We start from the raw sequence: 16,443 nt of genomic DNA on the forward strand, positions 1-16,443 counted from the left end.
GCGGCACCGGGCGATTCAAACGCTCGTTGCGCGGTAGTGGCTATGGCGGCGCGTGCGGCTCCTCAGCTCCCGGCCAGCCGCAGGTCCGAGCCTGCATTCCGCGGTAAGGCTGGGACACCCGGCGGGGACAGGGACACCCGGGCACCGCGGGGCACAGCTGCTCCTCGCCGCGGGCCGCTCGCTCGCTTCCCCGCGCGGGGCTGAGCGTTACCGCCGTTGCAGACTCGCGCGTGGCTGCGGCGGGTGCGGGAGAGCCGGTGCGACAGAGGAGCCGGTCGGTCTCTCCGGGCGGTGGGAGGGCCGGGCAGGCGCTCCAGGCGAGGTCGGAGACAGGACAGGTCTTGGTGGTAGCGCTCGCTGTTGTGGTCCTACAGCTTGCGGGTGGGTGTACGAGACTTCACCCTCCTTTGGCAGGGCTGGGGCCGGTACGGACCCCATCCCATCCCATCCTATCCCCTGCCCCAGGTAAGCTCCTGGGCTGGGAACCTTCCCTGATGACAAACGGGACGCGCTGGCGTTAAGCGCATCCTCTTGAACGCCGCAAGCGCGGCGCCGACCTAGCCCTGGCGCTCTTGTGCTTATTTACTTTCTGACCGGTTCGGATGCTGCAGGTTGAAGCAGGCGAGTCGCCTTGGTGGGGCTTTGCTGTTCGTGCGAGGGCGGTGAGAGCCGTGTTTGAAGCAGAAGGTGCTGGGAAGCTCTGGGATGCACGCCGAGCTTGCTGGCAAGGGCAGCGCTTCTGTACGAGCTGTGCTATCTCCTTCAGAAGCAGGGGATGGACACCGCCTTCTGGATCTTTGCCCAGAGAAGGGCAGGGAGGTGGGGAAGGGCTCTGGAGTACCAGGCCTGTGAGGAGCGGCTGAGGGAGCTGGGGGTGTTTAGCTTGGAGAAAAGGAGGCTCAAGGGAAACCTAATCCCTCTCTACAACTGCCTGAAAGCGGGGCGGAGCTGACTGGGGACCGGCCTCTTTTCCCCGGTGACACAGCACAAGAGGACAGTCTCAAGCTGTGCCAGGGGAGGTTTAGGTTGGACATTAGGAGGAATTTCTTGACAGAAGGAGTGATGAGGCATGGGAATGACCTGTTCCGGGAGATGGTGGAGTCGGGATGCCATCCCTGGAGGGACAGTGACAGCTGTTCTTAGAGCCTTTTCAGGATCACTTCATGCTGATACTATTAACACACCCAGTAGTCCAGCATTTGCACAGATGTCCAAGTGACAGTGGAAGAGAAGTAAACGATTTTACAGCTGGTCAGTTGGGTTCACGTGCATGATGCTTTTCATGTGTGCTATCCTTGCTACTGCCACAAATGAAAAGTGTGCTTGCTGAACCAACTATGTGAAATACTGGACAGGCATACAGGAGATAGCAAGTCTGACTTCATGTTACAAAATTGTGTTTCTTTTTAGCTTAATTCAGCAAAACAGCCAATTTTGTGCAGCTGTGAAGTTACATTCAACCATCCCTTGAATATTCCCTTTCTCAAGAAATGTGAGAATGTGTAAGCCATTGAGATGTGAAAACTAAGGCTTTTTCTTAATCCGTAGTGTCTATGTTTTGTAATGTCTTGATGCTTTTCTAACTCAATTTCCTTCTTGACTAAGAAAGCTTAGCTTAATATTTTAGCTGAAAATGTAACAAGTCTGTCTTAAAATTTGTTAGAACAAAGACGACAGAAAGTTGAGGAGTATCTATCAAGAAAGAAGACTTTTTCTGGTGTGACCATTCAAGAAAAGCAGACATCGATCAGGTAGTGTTTCTGCTATGGCTTATATTCTCTTATGTTCATATTCACTAATGTTCCTTCATTTTCATCTCAGCTGGCTTCTGTATGTCCTCTGATGCAAAGATACCCCTTGCTAACTAGAATGTTCATTTTCAGCCACATGCAGTAGTGCCACGTCTTTTATATAACATATTACAAAGCACCTGAGGAAGAACTTGGATTTGTAACTTTAAACTGAGATGTTTTTCTTCTGAGTTGTAATATATTTTTTCATAGTTGCTAGGAGACAATACTGCTTTAGGTGGTTTTGTAACTTTCTGGGTAGTCTGCTGCCAGCTCTGGTGCCTGACTGAAGGTTTTGGAACCTGTCAGTGTGGTAGGAACTATGTGTCCTTGTTCAGACTTGTCCCAGACAGCCTGGGCTCTCATGATTGCAGTAGCTGAACTTCAGCTTCTTGTGCTAGTTCCCCTTTCCTCTCAACTGCAGCGTTTAGAAATTGACCTTCTGTAGCAGATGGATCAGACCAGACAAACTGGTACTCATTCTCAAACATGAGAAATTGCACTTGCAGTAAATTCTAATCTTTATGATGTAAGAAGGATATTTTCTAGCCTGGGTTCTGATCAGTGGTTGCATAACCACTTGTTTTTGCTGGAGGAATAGTGGAAGCTAATCAGAATTGCTTCAGTATGAGTACATTCTGCAGGCTACCAACTGAAACATGTGAACATCCTCTTAAAATACATCCCTTTGCTGCATGATTTAAGATGTATTTTTTTTTTCTAAGCAGTAGCAGAACTAGGAGAGCAACTACCAGTAAACTGCAAGAGAAGTTACAGCTCTCAACATCTCCCAAGCCAGAAATGGTAAGTTTTTGACTGATACTTAAATACTGATGGCACTCTGTTTCTATGGCTACAACATTCCACTTAAGTCTATGTTGTATGACTCCCAGAGCATGAGAAGTTTGCAGGTGCAGAGGTATGGTTTGTTAGAACTTTATTTAGTCACTGCTTATTATATGCTTTTTGGAAAGCTGCCATATTACAGTAGGAAATGGATTATATTGATGTTCAGTTTGTGCCCAATGGGAGAGAGAGTTAAAGAGGATGCCATTATTGCTGAAATAATGCTTATTTTAACAATATTTCTTAAGAATCTCAGAGGGGTTTTTGATACATTTTGAGTCTTTGGGGAAGTCATTTAAAATCTGAGTAAGGTCTTCTGTCCCAGTAAAGAAGTTTATTGTCACTGGAAAGAAAGCCAAACCATTAACAAAACGAACTGTTGAGTGTGTATGTTTTTTCAGTTGTGTGCTGGCAAAACTAAGGTAATCAGAAGTAGATGCCAATACCTACTCAGAGTTTAAGGGAACATGTTCTGTGTCCCATTTCATGTCACTTTCCTGGAATTAAGGTGCAAATGGTTGTGTTGCTTATAAATAGCAAAATAGGGATTCTCCAGACCTATTCTCAGGGAAAGGTGAGGAGAAAATAGACATAAGAGCTGTGTTCATGTTAAACGGTTTAAAGTTGGGTTTCAGAAGATTTGAGATGTGGAGTTCTTTGAGGAGAAAAATAAAAAACTTAAAACTTCAAAACTGAATGTTGAGGAGAAAAATTGCAGAAGTGAGAACAAGTGTTTTTTTAGAAATTTCCTGAAGATACATATATCTTTCTGTATAAATGTCTTGTATCATTTAAAGCTGAGTTAAGCTACATAATTTCCTGAAATAACAGTCCTCACACTCAAACTCTAGTCTATCAAATCTAACTACTAAGCTTCCATGACAGACCAGGAAATGAGTTTTCTTTTAGGTCAGGAGCATCTTCGTTAAAGTCTGCTCATGCAGACTTGTGTGTCATTCACATGGTTTTTTTCTTGCCTTTGGATATTTCACTCTTGCAAAAGCTGCTGCTTGGACAATGCTGAATTAGTTGCTGTAGAGCAACTTTTTTGGAAGAAAAGCCTAGATTCCACTTTTCCTAAGGGGTTGTGCTGAAAACATACAGCTGATAGTTTCAGTAAAGCTGTGCAAAACTGATGTAACCATTCTCAAGTTGCAGCATCCTACATCTCCATAGTAAGAAAAGTTCTCTTCTGTTGACATCTCCTTGTGTCCTAATTACTACTTTACTCACTACCTTCTGCTAGTAGACTATTCACACTAAGTGGAGGAATGGTGCTGCCATTAAGTGATGAGGTATGGAAACAGAGATACTGCTCTTGATTATATACAGCCTAAAGCAAGTTTCTGCTTTATAACTCTTCTAAGGAGGTAATTTGGGCAGTTTAAAGCCACCAGTTGCTTTAAGAGGTTTTTTCTTACTTCCAAGGCAGAATTTAAGCAATTTTTGATGTGAATTCTGCAGTAATAGTTGACAAATAATCTACTCAATAGTTATACGTTACTTCTGTAGGCACCTTTAAACTGGCATTTATGGTTAAGCACTTTAGTCCTGCGAATCATTGGAAGACTCTTTGGAAACAAGTAACATGCAGCATGAACATACATCTAACATTTCCATGAATTTGCTTTTGATTTCAGGAAAATAAAGAGAATGCTGATAAAGAGTCATGGGACCAATCAAGTGTAAACTCAGAAACAAATGTTACTTTAAACTCTTCTACAGTCCCACTCACAAGTTACATAGCAGGGACAAACTGTTATCTTGAAAATCAAGCTCCACAGAATAAAGTAATTGATATAAAATCTCAGCATCTATCACTTAGCAAGGCCATCTTGGAAATCAAAAGAATTAAAGAGAGGCATTTGACAGCAGAAAAACAAAATGCAAGTATCAGCGTACCAAAGAAACCAGCTCTTGGCAGATATCGTGGCAAAGTTATCCCATCCAAGATAAATTCTTTCTGGAAAGCAGCAAAAGATGAGGGGGAAAAGAGTTCTTTGCCAGACAAGAAGCCTTTTCCTTCTGCCACCAAACAAGCAGCAAATTCTTTGTCCACGAAAAGCTGTAATGCAGTTCTGAAGACCGTCAAAGTCGCAAACAGCACTAAATCTGTAAAACCAAGTGGTGTCCTGCCATTTCAGAGCAAACCATCTGACAAAGCTGCTACTAACTCACAGTCTGGTCTGAAGAAACAGCTGACATTTGCTGTGGCACCAAAGAAAGTAATGGTCCCAAAAGTGGCTGGTGGAAGGAGACCACAGCCACTGAAGGCCCCTTCTAGCAATCCTGATCACAAAGTGCGAGGTGTGAAGAAATGCGCAGATTTTTGCAAAGATGCACAACCAGAAGCTCTAGCCAGATCAACTTTTGTTGCTCCTGGTACAAAATCAGGACACAATTCTAAAATGGATGAAAAGAGAAAATCTATTCTGCCAAAAGAGTCAGTAGAAGAGAGAAGGTAACTAAATTACTGTTGTAGCTTACTCTTGCAAGTTATTCAGGCCTTTTTCCCCAGGAATATCTAGTTTGATCTATTTGTTGCTGTATAGACTGAAAAACAGAGAAATAAGTGTTTGAACTTGATTGCTCAAGGACAGCAGACTAAAATTTGAGGCTTAAACTGAGAAATCAGGATTTGATTGCAGGACCTTTCCAGGCTTACAACTTTTCCTGCACAGTTAAAAAATAGTTGTTGCTGGAGCTGGTTTTTTAGTCTAAGTGTTGTGACAGCCTTAAGGATGACAGATAATCCTGTAAATTAATTTCACATGCATGTCACAGATTTAAAAAAAGAAAATGACTGAGGCAGGATGTATACAGGCAGAAGCATCTTTACAAACTCAAGGAGAGTACTTGTCAATTACATTTTTCAGTTTGATGAGTGCAGCATAGACAATGGGTGGGAATATGATTCACAGTCTAAGTTATTTAATATTCCTCATATAGAGATCCTTGTAGTAAGTCACATATACTAAAATTTTATGGTGTAGGGGGTGGGGTTGAAATGAAACATTAAAGCTGAATTACACTTGACATCAGTTTCAGATTCTATAAATTGTGTGATAGGGTTGTTTTGGGCTTTTCTCCACACTGTCTTATGATAGTAGTTTCTAGTTTTCTGTTTTGAAGTAGGATGGGGTGGGGAGGGTAACACATGAATAATTTAGAACTTTTTTTCACCTTCTTTTGAAAACAAGGGTCTGTAACCTAAGTCTCTTGTTGCAGCTGGAAAGGAAGCAATAAAGTGCCTTAACCTGGTAGATATGTGTAGTTCTGACATTTCCATGCAGATCTAAAAGGTAGCTTTATTCCTCTTGGGATTAAAAGAAGATTCAGACTACCTGGAAAGTATATCTTGGCATGACTTACCCTAATTAGTGTTAGTCAATGTAAAAAAACTGATAAAACATCTGTCACTTCAGCTAATAACATTCCTAAATGCAGAGCTCGCCTGGAAGAATGGAGGGCATCTAGAGGAAAAGTGATGAGACGACCTCCTATACGTGCAATTCTGGGACCCCACCCTAAAAGTGAAGAACAAGAATTCTCTGCTGCTGATACAGAAAAGGTCAACAAGACTCTGAGTGAATGCCTGCATTTGACAGAACAGGTAACTGGACCTCTACCTAATGAGTTCTGATCATGTAGGTCCTGTCAACGCAAAAATCCTCTGGGCATGTTAGACCCAGGTGAGTCAGATACAATACAACAATTAGGAGACTAATTGTTCCCCAAGTTAAGCAATATCATAGCTTTTGCCAACAGCTGAAGAAGTTAACCTTTACTAACTCACTGAGCTACTGAATAAGTATAGGCAATAATGGTAATAATAGTAATTGAACTACGATGTAATGAGAGTAGATAGAAGGAATTAACCTAAAACAAGTTTGCATTTGCAGGAACTTGTCTGTACCTCTGAAAAAGTCTGTTTCAAGTAGTTCTGAAGATGCTTGAACATCTTATTACCTCTTCCACTTACAATACAGTAAAAATAATTCTAATTTTGAAGAATAGGTGAATAACAATTCTGCCAAAGGAAAAAACCCTTTTCATTCCAGTTTAAAAGCAGTGAAACTACAGCACCTCAATGTGTCAAATGCATTGAAGTCTCTACTTTTGTGTTGACTTTAGGGATATCACGGTGACGAAGCACGTGCCATGTTGGAGGATCTGATACACAGCATTCCTGGGGTTAAAAAACTTGCAAAATATTGGATCTGCTGTATGCGTCTTGAACAGATGGGCCAACTTGGAAAGCTTATTGCTGTCTATGAGGAGGCCATTTTGGCAGGAGCAATGGTAAGCAACTTTTCTTAAAAATTGAGATTTACAATTAAAAGAAAGACATGAAAGTATGGCCTGTAAAATACAACTACTTCTGATTTTATTAAATACCTTTATAGTAGGAGGAGAGCCTCATGACTTACCTGGCCATAAAAATAATGGATTTGGTTTGTTCTGTAGCCACTGTAGGTACTAATTTGAAGAAGAATGGTTTAGGATCATCAAATTACCTTAGTACCACTAGAAACCTAAAATAGAACTTAATTTTATACCTACTGATGGACTCAATTTCTGTGCTTTACTATTAGCAAGATTTCAGGGCATCAAATACATCTTTAGCACACCAAATACTGAAAATACAGGATTCACTTGTGTTCTGACTTCACACTGAACAGCATTAAAGAAAGGATTTGTAATATGAAAATCATGTGGCCTGATTCACTTTCCCTGTAACTATTATACCAATTGAATAAGCTGAGATGATAATTAATTTTGGAATTACTTTTCTAAAACAGTGCAACTTTCTTTCAGCCCAGAGAGGAATTGCGACACACACTAGTAGATACAATCAAAAATAATGAAGGTCTTTTTAACTCTGACAATGGTAAGTGTGAGTACTCTGTTCTAGTTATATGTATGATTTGATAGCCAACAAAAGGTGTTTAAACTATTTGTACTGATATAAAATTTTAATTAATGGAAAATTTTCCAGGATCATTTTACACTCAATTGTCTTGGAAAACAATCTTGGCTAAACAAATCCTTTTCAACAGTGAGCATGTTAAAATGATTGGAAATGCTCCTGTATTCAGGCTTGTTAATTAAAATTTATAAAAGCTGTGTCATCCAGCTATTTCAGCCTGATAATCAAAGAGTAAATAAAAATACTCTTGTGAGCTAAAAATCAGTGCCTCTGACTCAAACTCCTTCACTATCCGAAGCCTGGTTGTGTTTATGGCATAGTGTCAATTAAAGGTTGTAAATATTCTAATTTTGGAAGCAAAGTAGCCATAAATATTTCCTTTGCATATAACATAATCTGACAAGTATCTGAACTCAGAAACTGGCTGAAATACTTGTTGAGACCTGCTGCACTTCAAGAGGATGACTTCTCAGGATGTGTACTTAGCCTGAGCTTTCAGGTTGCAGATTTGTAAAGGTGGCTAAAATTATCAGCAACTTAAATTGTTGTGGCTCAGACTTCAATGCACACTTACCTGAAATCTTAGCGTTCTACATAAGAATAAAAGTTATTTCTCTAAAAACATTCTCTTTAGTTGTAACTAATTGCAGATGTACTCTCTTCAATGTTGCATTTTCAGGGGGAACCATGATAGAAGCTCATTTAAGTGAGGTAGAGGAAGCCAGCAAGGAACCAAATCCATCTGCAGAACCAGTTCAGGAAACCTTCCAAGATCTCTGCCCAGATGATGACCAAAAGGAAGAGAGTGATAATAAGGCAGAGACAAGCAGTGATGTTATCAAAAAAGATGATTATATAGACTTAAAACCAAGAGAGATCTTGCCAAAAAAGAATAAAAAGCACAAGGCTAAAGAACGGGCAAAAAAGAAAGGAAAATGTGAAAGAGAACAGAAGGAGGATGGCATAAAAAATACAGCCCAAGCAATTAATTCTCCTGAGAAAGAGAATGACACATCTTATTCAAGGAGATGCAACCCTCCTACCACACCATATTTGGAAAGGTAAGATTGCTTCAGGTAACCATGGAAAGGCTGTAGTGTCTGCAGTTACTGAGTCCTGTTAAAACAGGCACTGCATTTATGACTATTTAGTTAAAAGCTCTCAAGAACCACATTTTTAGGATTGCTTCCTTCAGAAGGAAGTATTTCAAAGTAAGCTTCTCTATTTACCCAAACTGTTTTGCTTCTTGAATGGTTCACTACAGATTAACCAGACTTTTGTGACAGAGATGTAAATTCCAGATTTAGGATTCCCTTCCACTGCCAACATGGCAGTAGCAGTTCTATACGGAGCTAGGTAAAGAGAAAGATGTCTCCATTTCTCCCCTTTTCAAATGTAGATAAGGTTACATGTCATAACACAGAATCAGTGAACAAGATGTAACTGGCATGTAAAGATAACTTTAATTGTATCTTGAGGCCAAAACCTGGGTAGTAACCTCAATACAAACCAACTAATGCTTTTTTTTTTTTTTTCCCCATAAATTTTTTTCTAAGACAGTAGACTTAAGGAAGTTGTGCTCAGCTTTAACATCTGATGGAGCTGGAGTCCTGGCAGCTGTCCACTGTCCCTTGCAGCAGGAAGAACAGTTTCCCCTGATGGAATAGGAAAGAATCTTTTTTTGGGAACTCTTTTCAGGAAGTTTTCTGGGTTAAAATATTTGCCTAAGAAAAGAGTTTCTTATCTGGTTTTAACTGAATGAATGGAAAGGGACCTGTTTCCTTTAGCCATGGGAATGGGAAAGAGTTGAACAGAATCATGACTTGCTGTTTTTTCTCATTGCTGCAGAGGTAACTTGTATGATGGCATGACTTATGTTTATGTTTTTGGTTTGTTGTGTTCTTTTCCTAAGTGTGAAGACGCATCCTGAGGCAAATGACTGCAGTTCTAAAGATCTGAAACTCATAACTCCTTTGCGATATTCTCAGCGCATTCGCGAGAAGATGTGCAAGCTGCCTGATGCTGTTAAAGATCAAGATCCATGTGTCTCTTCACTTGAGCAGCTGGGAGACTTGGAATCAAAAGCCACTGTGTTTATTCACAAACAGAGCAATGCCCTCCAAGAAACAAGTGCTGAAATAGAAGAGTAAAAGTAGTGCTATTGCTACAGGGGGGGTTAAAGATTTGATATTTTTTAGGGAGAGTTGAAGGGTACTTTGTTTTATGTAGCTTTGAGGAAAGGAGCTGTCTAAAATTTTTATGGACTGCCTGTGTCACTAAATAAACTTTTAAGTTTCTGCCTTTTCAAAATTTTAACAAATCTGTCCTGGGTTAAGTACTAGACTAAGCACTGTTGTCTTTATGTGGACTATGTTTCATTAAATTTTCAGTTAAGGACTAGGTAGGTATAATGCTTCATGTTAGTAGCTCATGGTAGTACATTGCTAATACCTACTGTTTACTTGCTGTAATTCCTATAAATTCCTTAGAAACGTGCAATCTTTTAGTTTAAGAAAACAATGTAGGTGTTCCAGTACTACAGTGCCTACTCTGACAAGATTTAGCTTTGAAAACTGAAGCCAGCTAATAAGGTGTGTGCTGAATTTAAACTGTTGTATCTAGTTTTAGGATTGCTTCAATAAAACAGTTTAATCTCTTCAATTACTGAGATTTGTTCATTATCAAGTAATCCTAGATGAGATCTGATACACTACCTACTATGTGACAATTTTTATGTTGGTTTGTATTAATCTGTACTATGCTATACTTATTAAACTCAACACTTTAGTTGTGTTTGTTTATAAGAATGGATGCCTGGTGTGGGCTGTTTGGGTCCAATCTGGCTCGCTATGTACCCCAGCCCACACAATCTTACACAGGACAAAAGGCAAAAGACAAGAACTGGTCTTCTCCACGTGGGGGCAAAGTCCTAAATTCATTTCCAGGTGACCCCCTAGGTGGAAAAAGGAGAGCCCAGGTCCCTCCTGGTGGGAGACTTTTAAAGCCGGGGGCATGGCGAGTGGAGGAAGGGGACCACAGCCCCTGGGGCTGCCGGTGAGCAGGGGCCGAGGAGGAGTAAACCTGGGGCAAACCAGCACCACCGGAGCCCTTTGGGGGAGGGAAAGGCCGTGTGCTACAAGCGGGGACTCCCGTGAGGATACAAACATGCTATTCTGTGCAGTAATACAGAACCTAGTGCAAATCAGCTAAATATTTAGTGCAGTACAACATTTGTTCTTTATTTAAAGATTAAAGCTATTTAGTCTGTTCTTAAGAGTGAGGGGTCAAAGCACAACACTGCCGTACTTCCCATGTTTCCGTCTCCGCGCCCCTTCAGCAGCGCAGCAGTGCCAAGGCCGCCAAGAGGGCCGGGCGGGGCCAGCGCTGCCGCCCGGCCCCGGAGCCAGCACCGCCCTCCTTTCCCAGCCTCGGAGCCAGCGCCGCCCTCCTCCTTCCCCAGCCTTGGACCAGCACCGCCCTCCTTCCCCGGCCTCGGAGCCAGCGCTGCCGCCCTCCTCCTTGCCCAGCCCCCGCCCCAGGCGGGCGCGGGCAGGCCGGGGCGAGCGGCGGCGGAGAGCCGGGGCCTTCCCGCAGGTCTCTGCCCGGCCCGCTGAGGTGAGTCCCCAGCGCGCCTTGAAGGGCTTGGGGCGGGCTTGGGCTCCTCCTCTTCAGCGTAAAGGAGCCGGAGGAAGCAGAGAGCTCATCAACCCCTTTGAACACCGTGTGTGCACGCCGTGCACAGAGGATGACTTAAAAGCACCAAGGTTTTGAAAAAAGGATAACAACCCCCTGCTGCATGAGACATCCTGCAGGAGATGTGTTTGTAGCTGGAAAGGGGATCGTGTGCGAGTTTCAGCAGCTGTGGGCGCTCTCAGGAAGGCTGGGATAAAGCTCAGTATTGGAGGACAGGACATAGCCTCACGTTGTGCCATGGGACTTGCAGGTTGGATATCAGGAAGGTTCTCTTCCCAGAAGCAGAGGTGGTTAGACATTGGCATGGGCTGCTCGGGTGTGTGGTAGAGCCACCATCCCTCCTGGAGGTGTTTAACTGGATGTGGCACTCAGTGCCGTGGTCTAGTTGACATGGTGTTGGGTCATGGGCTGGACTTAATGGTCTCAGAGGTCTTTTCCAACCTCATTGATTCTGTGATCCCCTGATGTAGTCTAAACATAGTGACAGGACAACTGGGAACATTTCAGAAGTGCACGAGGGAAGGTTTACACTAGACGTTAGGAAGCATCTTTTTACTGAGAGGGTTGTTGAACATTGGAACAGAATTCTTAGAGAGGTGGTCAATGCCCTAAACCTCTTAGTGTTCAGGAAACATTGTCATGATGCCACTGTCATGCTAGTTCAACTTTTGCTCACACCTGGAGTGGTCAGGCAGTTCCACAAGATGACCATTGTAAGTTCCTTGCAACTAAAATATTTTATTCTATAACTGCCAGTTCTTGAAGTCTTTGCACAGTAGCTTTTACCAGTTTGATCTTGTTTATGCTGTTTTAGGTGAGAATTGTCACTGGAAGATTTAAGCTTGTTTCTAATAATATGCCTGTGAGTTTTCTTTAGTGTTATGAAACAACCTGCAGGAGTGCTGGTAACAAAAAGGAGATGCAAAGTTGTAAGTCTATAACTGATATTTTTGAAGAGATTGAGCATTTTAAATTAAAAAATGCAGAAATAGCGCTATAATGTTTCAAATTTGACTTTCTGGAGGCCTCATCTTCAGTAAAATCAAGGTAACTGTGCAGGGAAGTTGTTTCATAGTAATGCTGGACAGTTAGATACCCACATTTATCACCCCTTCTTGGTATTTTGTTTGGGTCTTTTTTCATGCAGGTTATATTAAGAGAAAAATTTAAAAAGTGTTAAGGTACTGACAAAGTTTAGAAGATAATCCTGTGAATGAAGAAAAGTGTTGGAACTGAATTTATAAAGAATGGAAGGATACAACGTGTTGAAAGTACTAGGAGAGGGATCCTTTGGCAGAGCTCTCCTAGTTCATCGTAGAATCAATGACCAAAAGTATGTAATGAAGGAAATAAGACTTCCAGTGGTAAGTGTGACACAAACATGGCTTCACCCACCACTTAAAAAAGATAAAATTTAAAAAATCCTAATTCTGGGTGTGTTTTTGAAACACTGAACAGTTTTTCTGAGAGTTTTGTGTATTAGACAGGTGTGTGGTATGGTTACTGTATAACTACATCTTGAGCTGATGTTGTTGGTACTAAATGAAGTACATGGTTAGATGTTGGGATTTTGGGAAGTGTAGCAGGTAGGAAGGTGCTTAGAATGAAATCCCTGTTCGCACTGATGCCCTTGGCTCAATTGCCATTGATTTTGCTAAAATGCAAATTTCATCTTCAATGTCTAATGAGGAAATTAGTGTTGTATTACTGCTGGTAATCATATTTGGGTTACATTCTCTGCACTCAGCTAAGCTAAAAGTCGCAAAATGGGAGGCACTGGCTTTCTGAGGCCAAAGCTCAGCAAGACCTGGGCACTTGGCCTTATATTGAGTTCATGCAGACTATCAGCTGTTTCAAAGTCAGTGTGTGCTGCTTTGTTATATAGTTCTGCTCTTTTAAAATAGAAAAGGTCATTAATTGAAAAAGGAAAAGATTCTCTCCAATTTTAAAAAACCCAACAAAATACCACATGCCCAAAAAACCTGAAGAAGTCTTCAGCTAGTAATATACCATAGATTAAAAAGATGGGGCTTTTAAACTTTCTAAATGACTTTAAATAACTGAATATCAATTCTTTAAAATGTTTTGCTTTGGAAAGTGAGTCACTTTATGTGTATACTTGAACATTTGTTAGTGTGAAATTTATAGTAAGTGTGTTTATATTTTCAGTCTTCATCTGGTGTAGAGAATTCTAGGAAGGAAGCTGTTCTTTTGGCTAAAATGAAACATCCAAATATTGTTGCCTTTAAAGAATCATTTGAAGGTAAGTATAAAAAATTTAAATTCCTTCATTTGTTTGAAGTTGCATACTCCTCAGGGATTGAGATTACTTTCTTTTTTTGTTTATAGTGTGTATTATAAACAAAATGCATATTTATTGTAACATAACACATAGCATGTAGTTAGAGCTTTCCAGTAAAAAGTATTACATGTAGTAAATAATCAATACATATCCTGCTAATGAAAATACTAATTTTTCTTAAATTGCCAAAAATTTAGCTGATGGACATCTGTATATAGTGATGGAATATTGTGATGATGGAGATCTAATGCAAAAGATTAAACACCAAGGAGGAAATTTGTTCCCTGAAGACATGGTAAGAAAAGGCATTGTTATGAACCAAGGAGGCTGGGAATCCTTTTCCATGTAAACAGTAGGCTGCTGCATAAACCACATTAGAAATATGCTAACATCTTGATGAAACTAAGTCACTTACAGATAGAATTGGGGAATTAATTCTTTTATAGTTTCCAGCAGATCAGGACAAGAATTGGACTGAAATGAATAAAAAAAAATGCTGCATGTATCTGAAAATTGTTCACATTGTTTGAAAACCAGTCAGGTTTGTATGCAATTAAGTTTAAGTAGGAATTTTACACAACAGTTCAGGTAGAATTTAAAGCATAGTAAGAGCACTGCCAACGGGAAGTGAGCAAACTACTCTGGTAAGATAATAAAGCTAACCAGGAGAATAAATGCCTGCTTTTTAAGTAGCAATTAAACCATTTAGTTTAAACCATTCAGTATGTGTTAACTCTTTTTACCAGAGAAGCTATAAAATTACATAGGAGAGGGTTCAAAGGGGCATTGTAGTGAATAGAAGCTACTTCCTGCTACAGTTAGGAGCATCACCTTCATCAAAATGAAAGGACCAGAAACCTCAACTAATTGAACATTTATATTTTCTATGACCTTTAAGAGTTTTCGTTTGTACTTAGAAAGGAGCACATTTCCTTTTAGAAACAGTACATTATTTCCATGTGAGTTTTGGTTTTGTTTGTTATTTGGTGCTTTGGGGTTTTTATCTATTTGCCAATTTACTCTGTAACTTTAGTTAACTTGTTTTAAAGTGACCATGAGCTAAAGCTCCAGGTAGCGATTCCCAGCTTTATTATTGCTATGTATTATTAGAGCTTTTTGGACACAGGTAATAAACATTCCTTCTGCAATGTTAAAATATAATCTGTTTTAAAGAACTCAGTCTGTTGTGCTGGTTGGAGGCTGTTATGCTGGAGTTACTTTTTACACCCAAATGTTCTGAATATGCTTTTTAAATTTAAAATTTAAATTTAATTTTTTAAATCTATTAGTAAAGTATTCATTATATTGAGCATTGAGGTGTTAGAACTCTTAGCTACTCTTTTTCAGATCCTTCACTGGTTTGTGCAGATGTGCCTGGCTGTGAAGCACATCCATGATAAACGTGTGCTGCACAGGGATATAAAATCCAAGGTGAACAGAGCAAGTTTTGTTGCCATTAATAAACTCTCCTGCATGCAAAAGTTAAACCCTCTCTTTTGTAATTTCCCGTGACTGCTAAGTTCTGTGGTTTTTATTTAGGCCTAAGTATATAATATAAATGAAATTGTTGAGTGCATGGGGTGATGTAATACTGTGGATGTAAACATCATCTCAGTATAGCTGTATCCTTCATATCCTCACTGCTGATAGCACCAATTGCTTGTGACACTGCATATAACTTAAAAGAATTACAAAACTATAAAAAAGTGTATGGATTATGCAGTTTGCAAATATCTTGCTTCACAATTTTTTCTTTTTCGCTCTTCCTTGTCAGAAAGAGGGAAATTCAGAAGAAAGTGGACCCTTGGTTTGAGTATAGCGCAGAGATTAAGACAATTCTAAGTTCAATTCTTCCTCTGCTACTGATGCTGAGGCCTTAGGCCCACAAAACCTTTCTGTTTTGGTAGAAGTATTAGGAGAAGCAAGTAAAAAGAAATATAGAGACAAAATATCAGAAGTGGGTATTGCTGTATTTTCCGGATATCCAAACTGCAGAGATGATTCATAGAAGAATATTTAAGTATGTTAATCTTTGCTCTTGAAATGCAGAATGTCTTCCTCACTCAAAGTGGAAAAGTCAAGTTGGGAGATTTTGGATCTGCACGCCTTCTTGCACAGTAAGTGGACATCCCAACTGATCTCAGTGGTGTCAAGCTTTATTTTACCATTGACAAACAGTACAGAGTTCATAAATCATTGCTTCTCACCTGGCATTTCCTCTTTGTCGTTTCATAGTCCAATGTCATACGCTTGCACCTATGTGGGAACTCCCTATTATGTACCTCCAGAAATATGGGAAAGTCTGCCATACAACAACAAAAGGTACTGGTGTTTTCAGTGGTCACAAATAATGGATGGGTTTTTTTAATTGCTATCTCAATCTGGCTATGTGTCTTATCCATATTTGTTTCAGAGAAGATACTGAGACGAAGAAAATTTACAAAGAGGTAATTACAATTTTTTTAAGATTATAGTGCATAAATTCCTCTTTTCTTAGGTAGCTGGAGCTCAGTATCTTTAGTCCTAGAAGTCTGAAAAACAGTGTGCAGACCTCTGTTTGTTTGGGAGAATAAATACATACATACTTGTGTGTATGTTTTAAGTGTGTATATATCCACAAACATAAGTATGTGTTGGTATCTTTTTGCTGGTCTTATTTTTTGGGGAATGGTTGTTTGGATGATGGCTGATGGATGATTTTTAACCTCTTCATGCCAGTCTTGATAATATAAAGATAATGGCACAGAATGGATTACTTAGAGAGCCCAGTTATTCTGGTCCTTATGCAAGAACTGTGATTGACTTCCTAGGGGAAGTAAGAAACCTTCTACAGTTCAAGTTGTTTCCTGCTCTTCTTGCAAGAAAGGCTTCAGTTGCTTCTT

At 40.3% G+C, this 16,443-nt stretch overlaps 2 protein-coding genes across 4 annotated transcripts in view; both read left to right on the plus strand.

The window, feature by feature from the left end:
- Positions 1 to 26: 26 nt before the first annotated feature.
- CKAP2 (cytoskeleton associated protein 2) lies at positions 27 to 10,316 on the plus strand. Its single transcript, XM_054271820.1, has 9 exons — positions 27 to 103; positions 1,664 to 1,751; positions 2,519 to 2,594; positions 4,277 to 5,097; positions 6,084 to 6,249; positions 6,771 to 6,938; positions 7,455 to 7,527; positions 8,246 to 8,627; positions 9,479 to 10,316. The coding sequence occupies exons 1-9, from the start codon at positions 43 to 45 to the stop codon at positions 9,714 to 9,716; spliced, it is 2,073 nt and encodes a 690-aa protein (XP_054127795.1). The 5' UTR covers positions 27 to 42; the 3' UTR covers positions 9,717 to 10,316.
- A 737-nt stretch (positions 10,317 to 11,053) lies between these two features.
- NEK3 (NIMA related kinase 3) overlaps positions 11,054 to 16,443 on the plus strand; it is a 72,054-nt gene continuing 66,664 nt past the window's right edge. For 2 of the 3 annotated variants that reach the window (XR_008482865.1, XM_054272204.1), the window contains exons 1-7: positions 11,054 to 11,181; positions 12,407 to 12,623; positions 13,429 to 13,522; positions 13,759 to 13,856; positions 14,909 to 14,992; positions 15,611 to 15,678; positions 15,797 to 15,883. Coding sequence is in view for 2 of the 3 variants with exons in the window: in XM_054272204.1 (XP_054128179.1) it covers positions 12,507 to 12,623; positions 13,429 to 13,522; positions 13,759 to 13,856; positions 14,909 to 14,992; positions 15,611 to 15,678; positions 15,797 to 15,883 (548 nt within the window). In the remaining variant the exon portion in view is untranslated. The remainder of the gene's footprint in view (positions 11,182 to 12,406; positions 12,624 to 13,428; positions 13,523 to 13,758; positions 13,857 to 14,908; positions 14,993 to 15,610; positions 15,679 to 15,796; positions 15,884 to 16,443) is intronic. The other variant, XM_054272205.1, reaches the window with a different exon arrangement.

This window comes from Melozone crissalis, unplaced genomic scaffold (genome assembly GCF_028551555.1).
Source record: "Melozone crissalis strain CALT ecotype California unplaced genomic scaffold, PUWL_Pcris_2 ptg000013l_1, whole genome shotgun sequence".
NCBI classification, from domain to species: Eukaryota; Metazoa; Chordata; class Aves; order Passeriformes; family Passerellidae; genus Melozone; species Melozone crissalis.

What these genes read in the sequence shown, in the direction of transcription:
- CKAP2 (XM_054271820.1), top strand. Translation starts at nt 43, where the DNA reads ATGGCGGCGCGTGCGGCTCCTCAGCTCCCGGCCAGCCGCAGGTCCGAG. An exon ending in GAAAAGCAGACATCGATCAG is followed by an intron (nt 1,752 to 2,518) that starts GTAGTGTTTCTG and finishes TTTTCTAAGCAG; the next exon opens with TAGCAGAACTAGGAGAGCAA. An exon ending in GAGTCAGTAGAAGAGAGAAG is followed by an intron (nt 5,098 to 6,083) that starts GTAACTAAATTA and finishes TCCTAAATGCAG; the next exon opens with AGCTCGCCTGGAAGAATGGA.